General features: G+C 53.6%; 1 protein-coding gene across 1 annotated transcript; it reads left to right on the forward strand.

Moving 5' to 3' along the window:
- Positions 1-5,177: 5,177 nt before the first annotated feature.
- Positions 5,178-13,838, forward strand: MCAT (malonyl-CoA-acyl carrier protein transacylase). The gene is made up of 4 exons (XM_033118749.1): positions 5,178-5,637; positions 6,746-6,833; positions 9,351-9,568; positions 13,333-13,838. Exons 1-4 carry the CDS (start codon positions 5,218-5,220, stop codon positions 13,753-13,755), a joined length of 1,149 nt encoding a protein of 382 aa, XP_032974640.1. The 5' UTR covers positions 5,178-5,217; the 3' UTR covers positions 13,756-13,838.
- Positions 13,839-15,470: the final 1,632 nt, after the last annotated feature.

A 15,470-nucleotide genomic window follows, 5' to 3' on the forward strand; every position in this document is an offset into this window, starting at 1 on the left:
TTGGCTGGAAGCCCGGGCCGCGCTTGCCCGCGGGACTGGGAGTTCACTTCGCTCCTTCACGCCTCCAGCGAGACACGCTTCTGCCTTCCCCGCGCGAGCCCCTCTCTCCCTCCGCCACTAATCCCCACCGTGACCTTCGCGCTCAGGGCAGACCCGCGCCGCGTTCCAGCTGTGTCCGCAGGCAGGTTGCTTCTCGAGCTTCACTTTTCCCATCTGTAAAATGGGTCAACAGAGAGCGCGCTCAGAGAGAGGAATTACATGATGGCAAAGCCCTGAACATCATCAGACACAACAGCCTGCCCCGCCCCCATCTCCAGAAGAGCACCCTAGTTCCTTTAGCTGTTGCCCCACGGCACCGAGGCAGCACTGCACTCTTTGCCCTGGTTCTGCCACTCTGTGGCTGGTTCTTCCGTCTCCATCTCCTCATCTATAAAATGGGCACATCATCGTGGGACTAATTAGGATGCTCCACGGTAATACAGGCAGAGCATGGCGCTCAGTGAGTGGAGGCTGCAATGATCACAGCCAGAGGTGCCTCATGGGACCCGCGTGTCCAGCCGCAGGCCATAAGCTCCTCCCCCTCCTTATCTATTTGCTGCTTTATTACTGCAGCCCAGGGCCTGTCCCGGCCGTCTTCGGAGGACTTGATCTGGCAGGACCCTTAACCTACAGGAGCCATAATCGCCCAAACTGTCCTCTGGGGGCCAACGTGAACTGCAACTACTTTTCCCCAGGCACAGTGGTCTGGAGCCTCCAGGGCTGTCCCCTGTCCCTAGGCCCTGGCATTTTTGCCTCCATGGGCCCCGTCTACATTTAACCGCATTGGTATAAGGACAAGTATAATCCAGGCTGGTTTCTAGCCATCTTTTTCTTCTGATTTTAAAAGAAATTAAAACATTTTCCCAGGTCCCTCAAAATATGGTGGCCCCAGGTACTGCGCCTCTGTTCCTAATGCAAGCAGTCTGGCCACGCCTCCCCAGAGCTGCCAGCCCTCATCTTCTTCCTGTAGGGAGGTGCCGGTGGCTTTGGCTGAGTGGTACACTTGACTCCCCCGGAAGACACGTGGGAAAGAAGCAACTCAGCTTCCATCCGGCCTCATCCCTACTGCACAGGACTCCAGGCCCCGGGGGCACCCTGGGAGGCAGAAATTGCTGTCCCCAAATACTTGCTATATGCCAGGGCCAAAGGGAGGGGCTGAATACAAACACACAAGGCTCTGCCCTCCTGAAGTTCACACCATTCACAGGCAAGACGCTGCCGGAGACCCTGCTGCTCAGAGGGGGAGTTGGTACCCTAGGGACTCAACCCACAGGTCTGGGTGCAGATGAGGGTGCCCATCCCTCTCTACCTGCACACCTCCCATGACTTCCGCCTCCCTCCTCTCCAACCATCTCCCCCACCTGAGCCTGGGCAGCAGTGATTGACCTTCTGCTGGCCCCCAGCTCCCCACTTGTCCCTTCCATGCCTTTGCTCTGCTCAGGACCGTCCATTGCTTCCACTGCCTTAGGATCCAGTCCAAGCCTTGTACCTGGCACTTGAGGCCCTGCCAAGCTGGGGTCAAGCCGACTACCCCACCCTTTCTCCACCTCTGTGCCTTTTCACACACTGTTCCCCCTTCCTAGAGCACCCTTCACTCCCATCCTGGGCATCTCCATGTGTCAAAGTCTTACTGCTCTCCAGTGTCATCCCAGGAAGCTCTTCCATAACCCCAACTCTGTGTCTCCCCCACTGTAAGTGGACAGTGACCTCTGAACTCCACGGCACTAAGTATGGGAGCCTCTCGGGCATTTGGCATGTACCAACCTCGAGGAACATATATATATTGCGTACGTGGGGGCCCAGCTCTGGTCTGAATCCTGGAGAATACAACTCAAGCAAACCCAGCCCCTAGCCTCAGTCCATCAGCGGGGAGACAGGGAAAACACCCTCCCACTCCCCAGATTGACACCACTTCACATGCTCAGAGAGGTGAAAGGGCAGCGCACTGGCTGGAGAGAGTGGGCTTGAAGGCCAGACCAGGTAAAACTGAACTGAGCCTCCGGGGTACACACTGACCTCAGCCTCGCTGAGCATTGACAAGGAGAGCTCTTGCTGGGGCAGTCGGAGGAGGGCAGGGTTGAGGGGGAGACATGTCTGGCAGGGCTGTTTCAGGGGCATTGGGCAGGAAATGGTCCGAGGCGTGAGTTGTTCTGTCTTCTTGCTTCTGAGCTCAGACCATCTTGCATCTGTGTTCAGATCTCAGGAGTGGGGGGACACTTCTGTGAGGTGGAACCAGTGTCCTCAGCAGCAGGCAATGGAGGGGAGAACAGGACCTCCTCAGCCTGCGATCAAGACCGGCCAAGTGTGGACAAGAATCTGGACGGGCTCACCAGGGATTCGGTTCTTACACAGGCAGCACAGTGACAGCCGGCATCTTGGGGATGACAGCCCGCAGTACATCCCTGGTACATCCACTGCTCCCAGCTGGGCTGGCTACTTGTACGCCTGTGCACACATCATCCTGGCTCCCTCTTCAACACTACCCAGGGGATGCCCTTTACGCTTCTGCTGGCTAAATCATTTCCTGGATGACACCTCTACGCCTTTCTTGGTCCTCCCGTGTTTGTGGTGAGCCCATCCTCCAGGAGTTCTTGAGAAAGATTGCACAGGACGTATCATTTTGAAATCTTACATTCTCCCCCATGGTTGATTGATGCTTGGCTGAGTGGGAATTCAAAGTTGCAGACATTTGTCCCTCGGCGTCACGAAGACATGGTCTTCCAGCTGCCACCGTGCTGATGAGCAGGCTGAAGCTATTCTGTGTTTTGAGCTTTTTTGTATGTAACCTATTTTGTTCTTCCTGGAAGATTTTAAGATGTCTGTCCCCAGAGTCCTGAAATTTCACACTGATATTCCTTCAAGGGGGTCTAATTTCATCCATCGTGCCAGCACGCAGGAGCCCTTCCATGCAGGAAACTCATATCCTTCATTTTCCAAAAATTAAAATTTTTTTTTATGATTTCCTTTCCTCCATGTTCTCACTTCTCTTTCTGGAAACCCTATTACTCAGAATCCTGGACCTCCTGGGCTGGTTTTCTAATTTCCTTTTCTCTCCTTCTCATGTTCCTTTTCTCTCCTCCTCCTCATGTTTTGCCTTTTTGCTTTACCTTCTGTGAGGTTTCCACAACTTTCTCTACCTAGCCTTCTATTGGGTTTTTCAATTCTGCTATCCTATTTTTTCATTTCCAGGGGTTATTTTTCATATATATATATATATATATATATATATATATATATATATATATATATGGTATATACGTACGGATATAACTTCCTGTTCCTTTTTCATGGATTGCAGTGTCTTCTCTTTTCAACTATCAGAGTTAGTTTTCTATAGTCTCTGAATCCTATGCGGTTTTGTTTGTTTGTGTATTTGTTTCTGCTTGTAGGAGGCTATTGGAGAATCTTTGGCTGGCTGGTCATGATTAGAAGAAAGGAAGAAAATAAGTCTGTGGGTGGTATTGTTGGTGTAGCTTCACTGTAAGTTGAACTTGATGGGCCATTTGGGAACTTCCTGGACTGTCAACATCTTTAGGATTTTCCTCTTGGACTAGTCAGATTCCACAAGGTCCTCTAGCCGCTTACCTGAAGACTAGGGGCCAGGCTCGAGTTTTCTGGGAGCTCAGTAGGGGAGAGCCCTGGAGGAAGTCTCTGCATTCAGCATTCAGTGTCCGCATGTTTGGCAGCATACCCACATTCACCGCTGTCCCTAGTCTGTTCAGCCCTTTCCAAAGCTAAACCCGGGAAAGGGCATCACCCAGAAGCTAGAGAAAGGGAGGAGGTCTAAGGATCTAACTGGTCCTCAAAGGCACCTTGAACTAGTTCTCTTTATTTCAGCTCTCTTGCACCCTTAGATCTAGAAGCAGCTAATGTGCCACTTGCTAAGCTTTTGAGGATTCTGTTGTATGAATGAGGGTTGGTCCCCAGCTTTCCCCAATGCTGGGAGGGATCTGGCTGTCTGGGGTCTGCCAGGCAGGTAATACCGGTCTACCTGCTTTCCAGCTTCCAGAGGTTCTGTTGCTGGGTCCCCCTTTCCTGTTCTCCCTGTCCTGGTGGATTTATGTCTTTAAAATACCCCTTTACTGTGGATTAAAGGACTTCTGGAGGCAGTGTGCTCCATTCATGTCTTAACCTGAAACTCGCCTCCGTACCTTTTATGACCACAGCACTGTATAGATTTGTCATAATTCATTTAACTAATCTCCTCTAGTTGGACAGGCAGTTTATTTCCACCTTTTCCTTATCAAAAGCAAGGCTGCTATGATGTCCTGAGAGTTAGGTGTTTGCTCGTTTAATTCTTTTCTTATGACAAGCTCACTGAAGTAGATTTGCTGATGTGATTCTGCCTTGATCTTTCTCGTTAGGAGATGTGTAGTAAGAGAGAAAGTGTGCGTGCATGTGTGTGTGTGTGTGTCTGTCTGTCCTGGGCTCCTTAGAAGAGGCTGGTAGGAAATGAGAGAGGAGCAGAAGGGAAGGGGGTGTTGATTAGGGGTAAGGTCAGAGTTAGACTCCAACCCAGCCTCACACCTCTGCTCAAGAGACGGACAAGCCCAATTTCTAACCCCCCTTCTGTCATTAACCACCTGTCAACTCAATCTTAGAGCCTTTGTCTACTTACCCATAAGGATAATAATAGCACCTATCCATCATAGTGTTGCTGCGAGGAATTAAATAAGCTAGTGTTTGAAAGATATCCAGGGCTTCGTTCAACGGAACAAATACTTTTTAGTGGGTGTTTATTATGTGCCGTGCATCGGGTCTGGTTTGTAGGAAACATTATAAAAGAGAACTGTTATCTTGCTTCCCGCCCAGTGTAGTCGGTATAATCAAATGTCCTACGAGAATGAGGAAGCGTTTCAAGAACTTTTCACGTGCTAGATTTGGAGTGACTATTGCATTGCGTTGCACTGTTTATTCAATATATGTATTTGAGGGCTCCTTGTGGTGCGGTGTCGTGTTTTAGTCTTTCCTGTGGAGGTTGAAGTAACCCCCGGTGTCACCGTGGACCCTCAGCACGCGGCAGTGAAAGATCCTGGAGGCCGGACTGACCGTAACGGCGGAACCTTTCTTCCCACCGCCGGGTGCCCGGGCCCGCCCGGGAGGAAATGGGTCAAGGACCGCGCCGCCGCAGTCGGGCCTCGGTCGCCCCGGTAACGCGCGCGGGGCCGGTTCCTCACCATGAGCGTCCGGGTCGCGCGGGCAGTGAGGGCCTGGGGATGGGATGCGAGCTGCTGCCGCGGCGCCTCGAACTTCCGGGTGCCTCCGCCGGGCGCAGTGGACGTGGCGGAGCTGCTGCGAGATGCGACAGTAACGGAGGAAGGGCCTCGGGCAGCGGCGGCCCGGCGGCTGCCTAGTCAGTCCTCCGTGCTGCTCTTCCCGGGCCAGGGCAGCCAAGTGGTGGGCATGGGCCGCGGGCTGCTCCGCTACCCGCGCGTCCGCGAGCTCTACGCCGCCGCCCGCCGCGTGCTGGGCTACGACCTGCTGGAGCTGAGCCTGCACGGGCCGCGGGAGGCCCTGGACCGCACCGCGCACTGCCAGCCTGCTGTCTTCGTGGCGTCGCTGGCCGCCATCGAGAAACTGCATCACCTGCAGCCCGCGGTGAGGCCCGAGGACCCTCAGCAGGCCGGGGAAGATGGGCTCTGCCCGAGGCTCCTCCTGCCAGGACGCAGTGCTCCCACGTCTGACTCATTGCTCTGATTCTTACCGAGTCCCCGCTCCGTCAGGCACTGTTCTAGGCGCTGGGCTTAGAGCCAAGAACAAACCAGGGATCCCTGCCCCAGGGGAGGGAGACGGATAATAAAGAATAAATGCGCTCTGTAAATTACGGAGTCTGTTAAAGATGAGAAGTGTTGTAGAAAGGAAAAGAGCAGGGGGAGAGGCTGAGGAGTCAGGGCCGGGTTGCGATTTTAATGATCCTTAATAATAGAATTAATTACTAAATGATTTTAGGATTAAATATCCTTAAATGATCATTGAGAAGATGACATCTGAGAATGTCACTTCACTTGAAGGTGTGAATCGATTGCTGTTATTTAATAATATCAAGACAGTGTTAAGCTGGTACTTTAAACCCGTTACTCCATTTCATCCTCACAACAGCCTTGTGAGGTAAATACTCTTATTTTGTGGACGAGGAAAGGAGACTCAGAGATACTAGAGGAAGTAGCTAAGTGGTCCAGTGGAGTTGTGATAACAACATTCATTGAGTGCTTGCCCTGGGCCAGGTTTGTGCTAAGCACTTTAGAGACACTTTTCATGTCATTCTCTCAGCGGCCCTGTGAGGTAGGTCCTGCTCTTTCCCCATTTCACAGATGAGATAACTGAGGCTCAAAGAGGTTAGGGTCAAGTCCAAGTCTGTGACTCTGAAAGTCATACTTTTAGCTTCTGTGCTTAGCTCCTCCCTCTGGCTCCTCATGGGCCTGAGAGGCGGCTGCAGGGCAGAGGAAGGAGAATCCAGGGGCCTGCGTTGGAGTCACAGCTTTAGCTCGAGTCAGCCAGCAGGCTTTCACTTGCCTTGCCAGTAAAGGGGCTGGATCAGTGATTGTCAAGGCCACTTCTCTGTGTCCTCTTGTAGCTGGAGCACCAGGCCAGCCGACACTGGCTGCCTGAGCCATTGAACACTGAGCCGCTGCCAGCGCTCAAGTGCTCAGTCCCAGACTGAGCTCTCCTGGGAACACGGCCTCACGTTCTCCATCTGTCACCACAGGTTATTGAGAACTGTGTTGCTGCTGCTGGATTCAGTGTGGGAGAGTTTGCAGCCCTAGTGTTTGCCGGAGCCATGGAGTTTTCTGAAGGTACATAGAAAGGGGCTTTGTTTTGTTTTGTTTTGTACAGGGGTGTTGACTTGCTGGGCTCACTGGGGATAAGGGACACTGCCAAAAATAATTCTGGGGCCGGCCCCGATGGCTCAGGTGGTTGGAGTGCGATGCTCCTAACGGCAAGGTCGCTGGTTCGATTCCCATATGGACCAGTGAGCTGCTCCCTCTACAGCTAAGATTGTGGACAATGGCTCTCCCTGGAGCTGGGCTGCCGTGAGCAGCCAGAGCTCAGTCTGAGCTGCCACCGGCTGCTGTGTGCTGTCATGCGCTGCCATGAGTGGCTGGTGGCCAGCGGCCGGCAGCCGGTGAGAGCTGCCGTGAGCTGCTGTGAGCGGCCGACTGATGACCAGCAACTAACTGCCTCAGCCATGGGAACACAAGGCTCGTAACACCAGCATGGGCCAGGGAGCCATGTCCTACACAACTAGACTGAGAAACAACGGCTTGAACCGGAGTTGGGCGGGGGGGAGGAGGAAGAGGGGGGAAAAAAGTTCTGGACCCACTCAGGGGAGATAGAGAAGGGGGCATATGGATGGGGACGACATTGGAACCCGAGGACCAGACTTCACCTGGGTTCCCTTTTAAGCCTGAAGGTTCCTCAGGGGTTTCTCTGTGTAATCTCATGGACTCTGTTTGCTTCGCCATCTTTCCCACTGTCCTGTGCATCCTTCGCCACCTGGTAGATGCACGATAGATATTCATTGAATGAAAAAGAGTAAATGAATGTTTGATCGAGCCATATCAGTTTCACTTCTCAAAAGTTTGTTTATAGTTAAAAGTTACACATTTTTGCTTATAGTTAGATAAAGGCAAAGGACTTGAATAGCTATTTCTCCAAAGATACACAAATGGCCAATAAGGACATGAAAAGATGTTCAACATCACTAAAGGTTAGGGAAATGCTACTCAAAACCACAGTGAGATAGCACTTCACACCCACTAGGACGACTTTAGTTTACAACAACAACAAAAAGAAAAACAAAGTGTTGGTGAGGATGTGGAAAAACAGGAACCTCACACATTGCTGGTAAGAATGTAAAATGGTGCAGCCACTATGGAAAACTAGTGGTTCCTTAAAAAGTGAAATACAGAATTACCATTTGAGCCAAAAGTTGTACTCGGAGGTTACCGAAGATGAAAAATATTCCCAAACAGAAAAACTCGTACACAAATGTTTATAACAGCGTTACTCCTAATAACCAAAAGATGGAAAGTCCAGATGTCCATCATGAGAGGAACGAATAAATAAATGTGGATCTAGGTAACGGAACATCATTCAGGAATGAAGTCCTGGCACATGCTGTAACATGGATGAACCCCAAAAACACTCTCAGTGAAAGAAGCCAGACACAGAGGTCACATTTTGTGTGATCTCTTTTATATAAAATGTCCAGAATATGCAAATGCATAGAGAGGACAGATCAGAGGTTACTGGGGTGGAGGGAAGGGGAAATGGGGATTGATGGCACTTGGCAGGTACGGGGTGTTTTATGGCGGAAAGTTTAAAACGAGAGAGAGCTGGTGGTCACACAACATCGTGAATACAACAAATGCCACCGAAGTATATACTTGAAACTGGTTATGTTTTATGTGAATTTCACCTCAGTGTTTTAAAGAAAACATTATAGCACTATTAAGGAAATGAAAAAAGTTTCGTATTTCCACATCCTAATAAAACTATTTTATACGCATAGTTTTATGTGTAAATAATTCACAGAATTATAGCATGTATACATTCTGTGTTTGGTTTTTTCACTTGACATGTTGCATAGTTATTTACCAAACGCCTGCATGGAAGGATCTCCACATGCTCTCTCCACATTCCTGTGTGTTCTACTTCCTACCAAGGGCTCTTAGTGTATTTCCTGCTTGTGTGAGGGAGCTAAGAGTCCACCACAAACACGTATAGAAACGAGTGAAGGTGCATGTGACAGCAACGTGCAGCGTTTGTTCCTCAGACCTTCTCTGTTGTCCCATCAAACCCAGGACTGGTCCCCTCACTTCTCCTTGGTCTGGTCGTCCCCCTCCCTCCCAGGGACCAGACCAAGCCCAGGATGGTGGGTGTCCAGTGGTTTCAGGCCATTCTTACGCCATCATCATGGCGCTGCTTACCTGGGTACAGCCCTGTCCTCTCACCTTGCACTTGAGCCACATGTTTTGCATTTTAATAGCATCCCTGGCCTCTGCCCACCAGATGCTAGTATGGTACCCCCCAACCCCAGGTGTGACAATCAGAAAATGTCCCAGTGCCCTGGGGGCAAAATCACCCCTGGCCCAGTCCTACACCAAGCCAGCTTAAGGCAGGAAGCTCCGTGGGTTCACTGCGTGGTGGTGGTGGGTACAGACACAGAACCCTGGCCGTGTGGCCCAGCGATGCATGCCAGCACCAGTGTCCCCAGCACGCAGCGTGGAGTTGATGCTTTGTCTTTCAGGTCTGGGCGTCCCTCCTGCATTCTGTGTCTTGACTGTTCCAATGCACTTCTCTCTGGATAGGTTTGCACGCAGTGAAAATCCGAGCGGAGGCCATGCAGGAAGCCTCGGAAGCTGTGCCCAGTGGGATGTTGTCTGTCCTCGGCCGGCCTCAGACCAGGTTCACCCTCGCCTGTCTGGAAGCCCGGGAGCACTGCAAGACCTTGGGCATAGAGAAGCCCGTGTGTGAGGTGGCCAACTACCTCTTCCCAGATTGCAGGGTGATCTCAGGCCACCTGGAGGTTGGTGTTGCTGGGAACAGCCTTCCCGGGCCCCGGGCCTGTACGGAAGTTGGGGTTGTTCCACACCTGTGAGCCCCAGGAGTGTCACGGGTGCTCCGCCGAGCCGCGGTCTTTGGGGAGTGTGTGGTGGAGCGAGCACTGCAGAGGGAGGCAGGAGGCCAGGATACTGGCCCCACTTTACCGCAAATCTCCCCGCCACCTGGAAAGCAAAGGGCTGGATCAGGTGATCTCCAGGGCCTTCCTGTAGAACATTCTGGGCAGCCTGTGATCCAGTTGCTTCCTTAGAGTGAGGAGAGCCATTTCCTACGGGGTTGTTCCACCCTGCCTGTTCTTAGATGTCTGGTTTTGCACTGAGTTAATTTCCTTTCCTTCTGGCCTGCCTTCCATTCATCGCTTCCCCAGACATCATTTCTTGAGCAGCGCCTGCGAGGGTCTGAGGGCACACGTGACTGACAAGCCAGGGTTCCTGCCATCAAAGGAAGGCCAGCTGTGAACCGATGAGCCCCGGTTTCGGGGCACAGTAAGGGTTGGGCTGACTACCAGTGGATGTGAGGAGGTGGCACCAAGGGCGGGGCGTCCCCAGCAGAGAGGCGAGGGACGCCCACTGGGAAGGGCAGCTCTGTGCTGTGCCTGGCTCGGCGGCGTGCTGAGGGCAGACAGGAACCTGAGCGAGGGGCTGGCTGCCGGCACTGCCACACGCCTCGTCTCATCTAGTCTGCACAGCCAGTCCTGTGCTCTGAGAGGAGTCTTCACATCTCACACTTGAGGAAGCCACGGCCGAGAGGCAGATGCGTAAGACGGTGGAGGCAGAATTGGAACTCAAGTCTGTCTCCCTCGGGAATGTCTGTGCGTGTCCCCCGCTCCACTGCACTCAGTTCCTCCTCCCTTTAAGGCCGTGCTGGTCTGCCAGGTGTCCTTGTCAATCTTGGAGTGAGTGAGAGCCGACGGGTCCCGCCTGGGACAGTCCCAGGATGATGAGAGGCTCAGTTACGGTGGCCCCCAAGTTCACCGTGGAGCTGGCTGCTCCTTCCCACTAACAGCCGTGGAACAAAGCCCAGAAGTGGGCCAGGAGGGCCCCCGGCCACGGCAGGAATCTCCCTCAGGCTCCCAAACGGGTGGGCATCCGGTCCGGATGATGAGTCCCCCGGCCCGCAGGTTTGGCCTTTTGGTGCTGTTGGAAGTGCCACATCAAATTCAGTGAGGGCAGGGGTCCCCCTGAGCAGGGGAGCCCCATTCCAACAACTGATGTGAAAGAGACTCCTTGGGCTCTGCTAGCCCAGTGCCTGAGCTGAGGGCCAGAGGAGCCAGCTGGACCCTGCCTCAGGCAGTAGCCAACCTGGGGTTGAGTGGGCTGAGTCTGGATACAACACGGGAGCACTTGGAGACCGCTGAAATGACACAGAAGTGCCACCGAGAAGCCATCCATGTAGAGGCCGGTGATCACAAGTGTCCCAGCACAGTGGGGAGATCTCGGGTTATACAGCCCAAGAGGCCTCTTCAGAGAGGCTGCTAGGGCATGTCGCTCCGTGAGATGGGCAGGGATGTGAGTGAGGCACCAGGCCCGTCAGGACCCCTCAGGGTTCCCACAGGCGTGGTTCATGAGCGAGGTCCCCATTCCTGGTAGGGTTCGCTGTGCTGGGCTCTGCTCCACTTCGCTTTTGCCCCAAGGTTCAGGCTGCTGGAGCAGCCTCCGTGTGGAACACTGGGACCCAGGGTCGAGGACAGACAGGAGGAACCACGGCCTGCCTGGGCAGCAGGATCAGCACCTGCAGGGAGGGGCTCCCCGAGATGGACGAAGCAGCGCCATGCCACCAGAAACAGATCCCTCCTGCACTGTGGGGGCAGATGGCTACCTTGTGGTATTTTTTCCAGTGGACACAGATGGGCTTAGTGTGTCAGATAATTGCTAACCCTCACATAGCACTTGTATGCCAAGCATAGTTCTCTGTACCATAGCTTTATGACTATTGTTAGCCCATTTTATAGATGAGGAAGCTGGGGCAGAGAGGTGAAGTAACACTGCCTGAGGTTGTGCAGCTGCTGTGACCTCTAAGGCTCAAGTCTTCCAGGGAGCAGCTGGGCCAGCCTCTGAGGAGGCCGTGGATGGTGTCCGGTTACAGGGACAGGACAGGCAGTTCAGGGCACAGGTAGCCCTTCAGCAGGTCCCAGTGGTGGCCGGCCCGGGCTGTGTCCTGAGGGCACAGGGTCCCCTGAGGATATCTACTATCTTAAAGACACTTACAAATGACGTCAGAGGCCCTTCAGGGGAAGGCTTTGGCTTTGGGGAGAGAGCTGTTCTCTAGAGAAACTCCAGATAAGGGGTTCTGATGGGGAAGACCTGTGCTGTGAAACGAGGCTCAGAGTCTCCTGAATCTTCATGTTGAAGGTTATGTAAATAGTAACGTGAAAACAGGCTTCTTAAAAATTGAGGGGTGGGGCCGGTGGCTCAGGCGATTAGAGCTCCATGCTCCTAACTCCGAAGGCTGCCGGTTCCATTCCCACATGGGCCAGTGGGCTCTCAACCACAAGGTTGCTGGTTCGATTCCTCGAGTCCCGCAACGGATGGTGGGCTCCGCCCCCTGCAACTAAGATTGAACACGGCACCTTGAGCTGAGCTGCCGCTGAGCTCCCGGATGGCTCAGTGGGTTGGAGCGCGTCCTCTCAACCATAAGGTTGCCAGTTTGATTCCTCGACTCCTGCAAGGGATGGTGGGCTGTGCTCCCTGCAACTAGCAACGGCAACTGGACCTGGAGCTGAGCTGCGCCCTCCACAACTAAGATTGAAAGGACAACAACTTGAAGCTGAACGGCACCCTCCACAACTAAGATTGAAAGGACAACAAACTTGACTTGGAAAAAAGGCCGGGAAGTACACACTGTTCCCCAATAAAGTCCTGTTCCCCTTCCCCAATAAAATCTTGAAAAAAAAAAAAGAAAATTGAGGGGTGGGTCGGTGGCTCAGTTGGTTAGAGCGCGAGCTCTGGGCAACGGGGCTGCCGGTTCGATTCCCACATGGGCCAGCGAGCTGCGCCCTCCGCAACTAGAATGAAGTCAATGAGCTGCCGCTGAGCTCCTGGGTGGTCAGATGGCTCAGTTGGTTGGAGGACCGGCTCTCAACCACAAGGTTGCCGGTTGGACTCCCACAAGGGATGGTGGGCTGCGCCCCCTGCAACTAACAACAGCAACTGGACCTGGAGCTGAGCTGCGCCCTCCACAACAGATTGAAAGAACAACTTGACTTGGAAAAGTCCCGGAAGTACACGCTGTTCCCCAATAAGGTCCTGTTCCCCTTCCCCAATAAAAAAAAAAAAAAAAAAATCGAGGGTAACAACGGATTGAAAACTAACACTCATTAGATGGTGCTTTTTGTTTAGCACAGACGCTTTCACGCCTCCTTATACCTCCTATCTGACCACCTCCCAGCAACCTTGTGAAGTAGATGACATTGTGCTCTTTTAATAGTTCAGAGGTTGAGTGATTTGCCTGGGGTCACCAAGCTAGTGAATGACAGGCTGGGATGGGACCCAGAACCCACGACCTATGTTTCCAGCCTCATCTCTTCCAGCCACACTGGTCACCTGCCCCCGAGAACGTGTGAATGATCAGCTCCCCTATGGGACGCTGGCTACATATCTGATTGTAACTGGAATCGAGGTGAATTGTTTGCAGGATGAAATGCTGTGCACATGAGCAGTGGTGCCAGCAGTGACCTGCCTGCGTCTTCCCCTCGGATTTGCTTGGCTGAACGCTCCCTTCTTCTTGCAGGCTCTGCAGTTTCTCCAGCAGAACTCCTCTAAGTATCACTTCAGACGCACCAAGATGCTGCCGGTTAGCGGCGGGTTCCACACCCGCCTCATGGAGCCAGCCGTGGAGCCCCTGGCACGGGTTTTAAAGGCAATAGACGTCAAGAAGCCTCTGGTGTCCGTCCACTCCAATGTCGACGGGAATCGGTACACGCATCCAAAGTACATCCAGAAGCTGCTGGTGCAACAGGTAGTCTCCCCGGTGAAGTGGGAGCAGACGATGCACGCCATATACGAGAGGAAGAAGGGCACCGAGTTCCCCAGAACTTTTGAAGTGGGACCTGGGAAGCAGCTGGGAACCATCCTGAAGAGCTGTAACCTGCAGGCCTGGAAGTCCTACAGTCACGTGGAAGTGCTGGAGGCGGATGAGGACCCGGACCCATAGGGGAGGAGGGTGCTCCAGTGGGCCAACTGGCCTGTCTCCCCAGGAGCTGCGCTGAGCCTGCCCCGCCTTCCGATGGGGCCTCCTTCTCCTCCTTCTCCGAGGAATTGGGAGGGATTGTTTGCAGAGTGCTTTTAGTGCCACATAAAAGAGTATTTCTTTACAAGACAGTCCATTTCTCCTCCTTGAAACTCGTCTGAGTGCTGGGAAGAGATGCAGAGTGCTGGTTCTGTGGAGACTGAGTTCTTGCTCTGCCTCTCCCAGTTCTGCCATGTGGGCAGCCCACATTCCCCTTGGGCTCAGGCTGCCTCTAAAAGGGACTGTTAACAGCCTGGTCTTCAGGTGCCTTCTGAGCAGTGGGAAGGCTTGCTCTGTTGCCATGTCGCATCCTGGCATGCCCATAAGGCAGGCCAGTGCCAGGGGGCTCTGCTGCCCTGAAGCCTGCAGACACCCACACCCAGGATCTTTGTCACTGAATCCAAAGGACGTTAGGACCCAGCCGGCCTTGGCAGCCCTCCTGCCTACCCTATCAACTGTCGGGAGACCCAGTCCCCTTTCCTTACCCAACAGGTAGTACTGAGTGTCTGCTGTGCGCCAGGGCATGGGTGGCCTCTGCCCTGATGGAGAGAGTGTCCTTTAGCAAGGTAGGAGGGGCGTGGGCAGGGCCACACCACTGAGGGCGTTTCCTCCCCCACCCCCAAATCATCCCTTGGGACAGAGATTACCCTGTGCCCCGTGTGCCCCCGACCTAGCCTGGCACAGACCTGTCCCTCAGGGCTTACCCTGTCTGCACCACGCCAGAGCCAAGTGCAGGCGCTCAGCAAACGCAGCTCCTTGCGTTGATATTAAATGAGTAGTTCCGCGCTTCGGTGGTTCTTCCATTCAGAGTGTGGGCAGACCTTACTGGGAATGAAGCCTGCATTTCACTGATAATGTAGACTCATCAAATCCTGGACAGTTTCTCATTTTTAGCACCAGTGTTTCTCAAGGGGCTTTGGCCTCTGGGCTGAGCTGGTCTTCTTCAGTGTGGGGCTCCCACGCTCGTGGGCAGCTGTCCTGGCTCCTGGCCACCACATGCCAGGGGCACTTCCAGGCATTGTGGCCCCAAACACGCCCAGCGTTTCCACAGCCCTAGCCGAGAACCACTGCAGATACCAGCGCAGGACCCAGCTTTCTCCAGGCCTGACTTGGAGCACTCCTTGAATTCAGCACAATGAAGGTTTAAAAACTTGCTGTAGAAATTTTCAAACATTCACAAAGAAATTTGTTATTTTAAAATAATTGCTGGTTGTTTTAACCCCCTTCCCGGAGTGGGCAGCTTCGGGAGACCCAGCTTTCCTCCACGGGGGGGGGGTGGGGAGGGGGGGTGGGGGGGGTGGGTGATGGTGTCGCAGAGGCATATTTAGCTGAGGCGCTGGAGTGGCAGGGGGCGGGGCAGGGGGCGGGGCGGGTCGACCGCTCCACCGGGCCTGCCCTTTTCCGTCTGGGACAGTGCACTGGGTCCATCCAGCCTCCAGGCTGAAGGGACAGCAAGTGAAGGGCAGGTGCAGCACTAGGCGGAAACTCCAAGGTGTGGGCAGATGCATTCCACATCCTGAGCCCTGGGTTGGGGGTGGATGGGCCCTCGCCTGCCCCTGCAGACTGACTGGACGAGGGGTACAGAGCCCTGGTGGATGCTACATCCTGTCCCTTGACAGGGTCTTGACTGGTTCCTGCTC

The sequence above is a fragment of the Rhinolophus ferrumequinum genome, chromosome 10 (assembly GCF_004115265.2).
Source record: "Rhinolophus ferrumequinum isolate MPI-CBG mRhiFer1 chromosome 10, mRhiFer1_v1.p, whole genome shotgun sequence".
NCBI classification, from domain to species: Eukaryota; Metazoa; Chordata; class Mammalia; order Chiroptera; family Rhinolophidae; genus Rhinolophus; species Rhinolophus ferrumequinum.

Coding starts and splice junctions, on each gene's coding strand:
- MCAT (XM_033118749.1), top strand. CDS start 5,218: ATGAGCGTCCGGGTCGCGCGGGCAGTGAGGGCCTGGGGATGGGATGCG. Junction 5,638..6,745: donor TGCATCACCTGCAGCCCGCG/GTGAGGCCCGAG, acceptor CTGTCACCACAG/GTTATTGAGAACTGTGTTGC. Junction 6,834..9,350: donor AGCCATGGAGTTTTCTGAAG/GTACATAGAAAG, acceptor CTCTCTGGATAG/GTTTGCACGCAGTGAAAATC.